The sequence below is a fragment of the Electrophorus electricus genome, chromosome 6, assembly GCF_041902795.1.
Source record: "Electrophorus electricus isolate QZ-2024a chromosome 6, ASM4190279v1, whole genome shotgun sequence".
Classification (NCBI taxonomy): Eukaryota; Metazoa; Chordata; class Actinopteri; order Gymnotiformes; family Gymnotidae; genus Electrophorus; species Electrophorus electricus.
Window position 1 is genome coordinate 13,974,775 of NC_137502.1, and position 8,466 is coordinate 13,983,240.

The 8,466-nt window shown below is 40.0% G+C and overlaps 1 protein-coding gene across 3 annotated transcripts; it reads right to left on the minus strand.

Moving 5' to 3' along the window:
* Window positions 1–3,915: 3,915 nt before the first annotated feature.
* Window positions 3,916–7,602, minus strand: scamp5b (secretory carrier membrane protein 5b). Of its 3 annotated transcripts, none has more exons than XM_081715614.1 (7): window positions 7,353–7,602; window positions 6,887–6,946; window positions 6,633–6,752; window positions 5,784–5,940; window positions 5,129–5,230; window positions 4,832–4,949; window positions 3,916–4,645 (listed from the first exon to the last, which is right to left on the minus strand). In XM_081715614.1, the coding sequence occupies exons 2-7, from the start codon at window positions 6,891–6,893 to the stop codon at window positions 4,466–4,468; spliced, it is 684 nt and encodes a 227-aa protein (XP_081571740.1). In that variant the 5' UTR covers window positions 6,894–6,946; window positions 7,353–7,602; the 3' UTR covers window positions 3,916–4,465. The 3 variants fall into 3 exon arrangements, with proteins under 3 accessions (XP_081571740.1, XP_026863775.2, XP_081571741.1); XM_027007974.3 differs by having other exon boundaries at window positions 6,887–6,928; window positions 7,353–7,598; XM_081715615.1 differs by lacking the exons at window positions 6,887–6,946; window positions 7,353–7,602 and having other exon boundaries at window positions 5,784–5,968; window positions 6,633–6,755.
* Between the last annotated feature and the right edge of the window lie 864 nt (window positions 7,603–8,466).

Genomic DNA, 8,466 nt, shown 5'->3' on the forward strand with positions numbered 1-8,466 from the left:
CATTTAAAATGTAAAAATGTAAGCTGTAAGATTCTTGCATCTTAGAATGCAAAATGTAAGAGTTATAATGCTTGGACTCCATGGTGAGGCCATGGCTGGTGTGTGAGAAGATGCCAGTTTGTCTGTGCTTCAGCACAGAGTCCATAGCACAGCACCAAGGTGAGAGGTGATTTATGTAAAAGCGAAGCCCTGCTTTTATTCAAATGACTAACGACTCACTCCATGGGACACACTCCAAAGGAGATTATCTTTAACAGTGCAGAGGGGTCGAAAGAGATGGAGGGAGAGGGGGAATGAGAAAGAGAGAGAAAGAAAGAGAGAAATAAAGAGAGAAACCCAGACAAGGGAGAAATCTTTCACTTAAGAAATGAGAAGAAACAGAAAAGTAAAACCACAGTGCTAGTTTATATTCCGTCTTGGCTGCAGAGGGAAACACTTTAAAGGCGGTGCGCACAACATCCCACCAGCGCGGCGAGTCTGATGTAGCCCAATTAACAGCCACTAAATCTTGCTCGTTTGCTCTTGCCGTTAGAAGGGAAAGGCGGAGCGGAAAGGGAGCAGTCTGATCCGCATGGCCTTCTGCTGCACAGCTCCACGGCTCCCACGCTCCAAGTGTCCTGTTGGCCACCTCTATCCCATATGAGCTTGCTTCAACAGAGGCTCGCACCTCCCGCCAGCACCTGTCACCAGTTGGACACAAAAAAAAGGCCCCACCCCCTCCAAGGTCACACAGCATGGCAGGGATGGTGGGGATGATAAATCCTCATTACTCCCAGCCGGCCTATGAGCAGAGGGAAGAAAAGCGAGGATATGTGTTTTTAGATCAAGACATTTGAAACAAAAGAGGTGGGTGGAGCACGGTCATAAGCCAATGGGCCCTCCTCCTTAATGTTTTAGCTCATCACTGATCGGCCGCAGATTCCCACCACATCCACCACATCCCACTGGGGAGGTGCCTCATTCTCAAAGAGCTGACCTGGGGCCTAGTTTCTTGCTGAAGGGCAACACACAGCACCTTATTCTGCTGGGACTGGCGGCTGTGCAGCCTGAAGTTCAGCACACAGTGCAGAGAGTACCTCACAGTACCACACAGTGCAGAGAGTACCTCACAGTACCACACAGTGCAGAGAGTACCTCACAGTACCACACAGTGCAGAGAGTACCACACTGTACCATACAGTTTGACTGTGGCCACACTGCACACTTGCCATTCCCAGATTTGAACACATTCCCAAATTGCTCTGAACTTCAATACAAAACTTTAGAATTTCACATGCTTTACTTAGGCGTGAGCCTTTTCCTGTTTACTCGTAATGAGGTCTTATTTCGATAGTACAAATGATAGGAGAATCGTTCTTGGTAAATGTTAAGCATTGTTTGTGTATGAGTAATGATCAGGCAATGTGAACATATTTTGACCAACAGCTGATAAACATCAAGAACTCTTGTGAGAGAGCAAACAAAACTGTTTGTTGGGAAAGGGTAGCTTTACCAGATGTGTTCACTCATCCGACTCTGAACAAAACAAAGCTAAATAAGTCTGTACGTTCAGTCTAGCTGAATACTCATTTTATTGGAAGGAATGCAGTGTTGATGTGTACCATGGTATATATGCTGTATAGATATGTTATTGTTCTCAATACCAAGACATACTAAGGTAGGATGCTGTGATCAGTCCTTGAAATACCCTGACCACATAATGAAGTTCATGAACGCTGAGAAAATAATTTTCCATAAAGAAATAAGTAAATAAAAGTGGAAAAGCACACTGGAGAATGTTTCTAAAAAGACGTCAAAGAGGGAAACAGCTGCTCTGTGTTTAGACTGAAAAAGGAATCTGTGCACTGCAATTTCCTTTTCACTCATTTACACTTTCTCTTATAGGTCAACCTTTACGTCAATGTTTGGTAAAAATAAGTGTTCTAAACTCGTCACACTGAACTGAGCGGAGAGGTTGGAAGGGTACAACAGCCTTACAATAGAAATATTTACAATAGAAACATAAGTCAGTATGTCCAGGTGAAATTATATGCAATTTGGCTACATTCATGCCACTAAAAGCTTAAATATTTTTAGTATAGAAATCCACAGTATGCTTGTGATGACAGATGAGAGAGAAGGCGAGGAAGAGAAAAAGAAGAAGAGGCTGAGAGAGTGAGACAGGAGTGTGGTTGTATGGATGTTTTACTCCAACATGATGGCGCCCCCCTCCCAGAGACATAAGGACGACCTCCATCCACCCAGCTTCCCTCCCCCCCCACCCACGTCAGGTTTACTGCAGCAGAATCCCCTGTTCAGGTTTCAGTATAAACCTTTATTCACCAAACTTGTCTGTGGCGTGAGAGCGGATGGGTTCGGGTACTGGTTATTAGTCTCAGTCGAGAGTGGCGACTGCTTTTCTCTGAGCCCTCGCCCTCCGGCGTTGACCCAAATACCACACCAGAGAAATGGGATCATGGCTTAATGGCCGTTACTTTGTCAAAAGACCCGATTCAACCACTAAAAATATCATACTGTGTATGTAATTGGCCTCCAGCGGGGCCTGGAAAAACATTATGTGATGTAGATATCATTTATACCTTCATTTTTACACTTTAAAACTTGATTCTGTGCAAGGAAATATTGTCTTGCAAGCGCACCCCACTTGAATTAAATGTCTATAACAATTGCGTTGCATCATACCTATGAACAGACTTCCAGTACTAGAACATTGTTGGATTAATTAAAATAAGAAACAAAGTTTCAATGTCATTTTTCTAATTAAAAGCTCCACACTCACCAGTCTTTGCATTACAAACACCACTTATTTAAAAGCATCTTATAGATTAGAATCAATAGCCCTGTTCCCATGTACAGTTTCTTAGTTCATCCTCAACCACTTCAGGTTGAGTGGTCAGTTTTTTAAGACAGCTTTACTCTTGGCTGGATGCTTCTGGTTGGGATACCACTACCTAACCAGCAGTGTCGTAGATGTGTATAGAAAACCCAATAACACTGCTGTGCCTGATTAACTTCTACCATTCCAAACCCACAACCAAGTCACAAAGAGGTTAGCAGTAATGATCTGCCATCCAGACCAGATTTGCCAACATTGGTGCTATGGTCAGACACTGACCTGGGATAGATGGAAGGGCAGCTAACACATTGTGCATGCTGTAAAACACACACTTTGTCTGTAATTGTGCACTTTCAACTGCACCTGTAAGACAGGTGTATGTAATAAAAGGTCCAATCAGCACAGGTACAAGGAGGGCATCTCTAACAAAGTGACTGGTGAAGTGTGTTTTTCTTACAGCAGGCATGGAAAGAGGTCCAAGCTTTCTGGCTTCTTTATGAGCCTAATATCATTGCTTTGGGCAGGAGAGTCATATGACTAAATTGTGACCAGAAAGAAAGACAAAAGAATAAATCCATTTAAAGGGCTTTGCAATATAATCCGGACCAATCTGGCCAATCTCAAAGGACACCCAAGGTGTTGTCTGGGGTTTTATTGGTGTTTTACTATGAGTGAATTTATTAGTCTGAAAAGTTGATGGAGGACATGGGGGCAATACTGCCAGTGTTCCAACAGGAAATCTGGACTACACATTCACGCAGAGGATCAGATAGGGAAATTAGGGATTAGCAAAGGATGGAAAAACCTCTACTGGTCTTCGTGGTAAAATGAGGGAAATATATAATGTACTTTTTGGAACAACACTGCCCTCTTTTGGTACACTTTGGTAATTATTTAGACGATCCCTCAACAGCATAGAAGCTATTGCTTTTTAATTTACTGACACTGCTGCTAAATATATCGCTTTTTTGGGTCTAATACGGAAGCCATTTTCTAATTCACTTTATCCAAAAAATACATTATTTCATGTTTTAGGTATGTAAGTATAATGTATAAATAAATTCAATACCAGATTTAAACAAGGATAACATGCATTTATTTGTTGGTATTGTACTGAATAGGACTTAAAATAATCAATTATAAATATATTTTCATTTGTATTCAACAAATACAAACAGCATATAAAATAAGATTAAATACTTTAGAAGAGTAAGTATACTTCTAACTAATAATAACAAATATGCAACCAATCCCCATAATAATCTAAGCACCTAAAAGTCTTTGCATCATATGTAGACTTCCATATTAGATTTACACAGTATGCAAACCATGAAAACAGTATTAGTATTTACTATTTAGTACTTTGTCCCCAGCTGCAGTTAAACATTCTTAAAACTTTTCCATGTTGATTATGTATAATAGAACCTCACAAAATTCATTGAAAGCTGTCTAAAATAGAATGAACAATTAATTTTACAGTGGCGCTCTTTAGTTCCAGCTTTTAAACTAAAAACAGAACACTACATTCTCCGAGCAATACATCCTTGATCCAAAGGAGCAAAGGCCAGCACATTGTCCTTGGCTCAGCCCATCTCTCCAGCTCAGCTTGCATTGTGTTTGGGCCCCGCTTCACATCTGGGTGCTGTAGGGGAGCATGGTGTGCTGCTGCCCCTGCATGCCACCCTGGGAAACCCTGAAGGCAGCTTGCTGTGCTGCCTGCTGCATGTGCGGGTTCTTCCAGGCACCCGTAGTCCACTCCTCCTGAGCCTTGCTCATGCTTCCCCCACTGCCACGGTAAAGGTGGTGAACCTGGTGGAGTCAACCAAAGACATGAGTCCTAATGCTGCCGAGCTTCATAGACAGCACGCTGATGAAAAGTTATAGCAACAGGCCTCAATACTGGTGCAGGGGAATATTTTAAGTTATAATTATTGTTTAAGGGCATGTTGTAGCTGCAAAGAGAGGCCCCTGCATGGATTTAATGAGGAGTCTTACCTTAGTGAGGGCAATGAAGGAGCACGATGCCACTACTGTAAACATGATGGTGGGAATCAACATAATGATGGAGGCAAAAAGGCTGGTGCCAAAGGAGGAAACAGTCCCTAGCCAGCCACTGAGGAAACAAGAGAGGGGGATTGTTTTCATAAAGTATAAGAATAGCTACATTTGCTGTAACAATGAGCAGACAGAATCCTAATAATAAGGGTATCATCTCTGTCCAGTTATATGTGAAGAAATTATTTAACAAAGATGCATAATAGATGATCGAAAATATCTATACCAAACTCTTACCAGACTCCCCATCCTGGTATTCCAATGGCTTGGACAATGGTGATAACAAACTGGGCCATGAAGACGAAGAAGAAAGCCATGAAGTTGAAGGAGCTATCCATCCTGGTAGCAACAGACAGTGTGAGATGCTGGTAAATAGATGGTGGAAGCTGTACCCTGTCCCAAACTGTCAAATCCACAGGCCTTATTTACTGCTCTATAAACATGAGCATTCAGAACTGTTGAGCAGTGTACACAAGGCCCAATGACAGTGGTGCCAAACACCACTCCTATAATATACCCCTATATATAGTATATATAGGGGTATATTATAGGAGTGGTTTTTGGCAGTTCTGAATGCTCATGTTTAAGGGCATATATATATATATATATATATATATATATATATATATATATATATATATATATATATATATAATAATTATTATTATTATTTACACGCACATACACATTCACACACACAAACACATTGCTATAGTCTAGCTCGTGATTCTTGGTCCTCAAACAATGAAACAATGCTCCTGACTCCTATTAATGCTAATTAACAAGTTCTCTGTGAATTTAAACAGCAAAATTGTTGTGTGAGAGCACAAAGGTGCATCACTGGTGTGCTCCACAAGCCAGAACTGGGAAATACAGATTTACTGAGGCTCACTTGAAGGCTTTGTAGATTGGTCTGAACCAGCACATGTATGAGCAAGGTGTAAAGAGGATCAGCCAGATGATGGACATGCCAAAGTTAGTCACTCCCCCTCCAGCAAACATCCATGCAAGGCAGCCAATGAAATTGGCTGCCAGAGTAGCACTGTATACTAAGGGACAACACATTCATGTTTGTGACTGAGAGAGAGAGAGAGAGAGAGAGAGAGAGAGGGTTTTTCAGTGTTTCAGATGCAAGACTACAAGAAGAATTAAGATTTATGCTGCAGCTATAGATGGCTTTACTAAAGTAAACAACAACAAAAAAAAACACTGAAAATAAACTAAAGAAATATGACACTTATGTCAGGTTACAAATAAACACTCCTGACATATAAAATAAATTTTCTTTAATCTATACTATTATTCTATGGGAATCAAACATTAAGAAACAAAATCATATATGAGCATGCACTGGAAGACAAATATAGTCTGTAGAGTGTATGACCAACATGTGATTCAAACTAAAAGTATGACACCTCATTCAGCAAAGGGCTGCAGAATAATAAAGAATGCTGATGTTCAGCTATATGGTGGTGTCTGCAGTAAGTGATGCCTGTAAGTCACTGCCCATCCAAAGATATCTGACAAACATGATATAATTGAACATAGACTTTATTGAAACCTTATCATTTACTGTTATAAATCAAATAAAGTGGGGGGAGTGTCACCTCCACATATGTAAGAGAGAACATCTAATCTCAGAAACTAGGGCGAAACGAAGCACTGTTAATGGAGGATTATTTTTCTGTTAGAATCCCATGTAGCCACAATAGATGAGAATGGTGCTCACTCAGATACCCACATATCCAGAGGTAGTAAAGGCGCTTGCACAGGGTGCGGTGCTGATCAGGAATTTCCTCAAAGTCCTGGTAGAAGCATGGCTTCAGAGGAATAAACTTTGGCAAAGGGGGGAAATTACTTTCTGTTGGACAAAAATAAATAAATACATTTTTAAAAAAAAGAAGAAGAAGATGGTTTATCTTAACTTTAAAAAAATCAAACGGTAAGTGAATGTTTTAATACATTGATTTTCAGCCATTTGATTAAAAAACATACCTGCCATTTGCTGCAGTTTATGTTAACTTTCTTTCCAGTAGTCTGAAAATGAAGGATAAGCTTTAAAAAGATCAAATAATACAGTAAAACATCACTCTTTTACCAACAAAAGCCTGAAGTGCTTAATAAAATGTAAATGAAATATATATATACATACATTAATACATACATACATACATACATACATACATATATACATATTGATAAGGCGTGATGAAATACATGGTCTTATTCAAGCAATTTTCCTGGATCTCAGAATGAATCCTCATGCTATGTGAAAGTGTGACACTCTCTAGTTAATTTAACGCCTGCAAAACTTTTTACATATTTCTGCATTTCCAGCTACAAAGTGATTGGTTTAAATAAATAAATAATCAAAATCATCATCCTGAGTAAGTCCGTCATTAGAAGCGGCGAGGCCTGGTATTTACAGACTATGAATGAATACGTGAAATAATCTTCTTACCTTCTCAAACACGCTATATAGCTATCTGTAATGCAGCTGGGCTCTCGAACTGCATGCTATTACACTCATTCACGCGATGGCAACGTTTAACTCAAACTGGTTGAGGAAAAGAGATATATTTACTATGTTACTTTGCTGTAATCTTGTCCAAAGGCCTGAGTGACAGTTGGAATTAGCGTTTTCATGCTCCTCCCATCCACAAGGCAAACTTTTCTGAATGTTATACTATCCAATGAATGAACTCCTTCTTCTAGTGGTACGCCTTTCTTCCGCTTACATGGCCAATCATCTTATTGCTTTGAGGTCGCTCTCCAGGGTACTGGAGTCGCCGTGCATTCATTTCTGAAGCCGCGGGCTTGTTTGTTGAGTTTATGAGACGGGGGTAAAAGAATTGAAGTTGCGTCCATAACTCACAAAACGAGGCCACTGCCTGTGCATTCGCCTGAACTTTACAGCATCGCGTCCAAATGTAGCGTTATCCTTTAAATTAATTAAAAATGTAAGGCGATACTTAATTTACATCGATTCCATCCTAGAAACGCTTTTTTACTTCCGCCATGCCCTGGCTTTAGTCAGATTTTCTCATATACAATTCTAAAACATCCTGCACGTTGAAATGGCACATTTCTATATATTTTAAAGATACCATCTGAACTTTGTGCATATTATTGGTCCTATATTAATTAACCTCTAGAGGACAGTGTCGTTCCCACATCGGCGTTTTACCATAACGCCAGCAGGTTCCATAGTTTAAATATAAATTAAATTTAACACTGACCCTTAATACACTGGTCAGGAACAGTAAACTCCACAAAGTGTCTATAAAGAGTTCTGAAATGAATTTATAAATCTTAATTGGCAGTATAATGTTCGATTCGGCCATGGAGAAGAATATATGCATTCGTAACACATCAGAGAATCGACTGGAAACTCTCCGAGTAGATTTAGTACTGCAGTTTTCATACCTGCGCACCTGAACCGCATTTATTTGGGTGTCAGATAAGAGGAGTTCTACGTCTATTCACGGTGCGCTTCATTACACCGTGACAAGTATAATCCGCGGGATTAAAAGGTCAGTCGTTGCGTTTTGTTTTTTGTTTTTTTGTTTTTTTAT

Bases quoted from the DNA above. Each gene is read 5' to 3' on its own strand.
- scamp5b (XM_081715614.1), bottom strand. The intron at 5,231-5,783 runs GTGAGCCTCAGT...TGTTGCTACCAG, and splicing joins CCAATCTACAAAGCCTTCAA to GATGGATAGCTCCTTCAACT. The intron at 4,950-5,128 runs GTAAGAGTTTGG...TTGTTTCCTCAG, and splicing joins ATACCAGGATGGGGAGTCTG to TGGCTGGCTAGGGACTGTTT.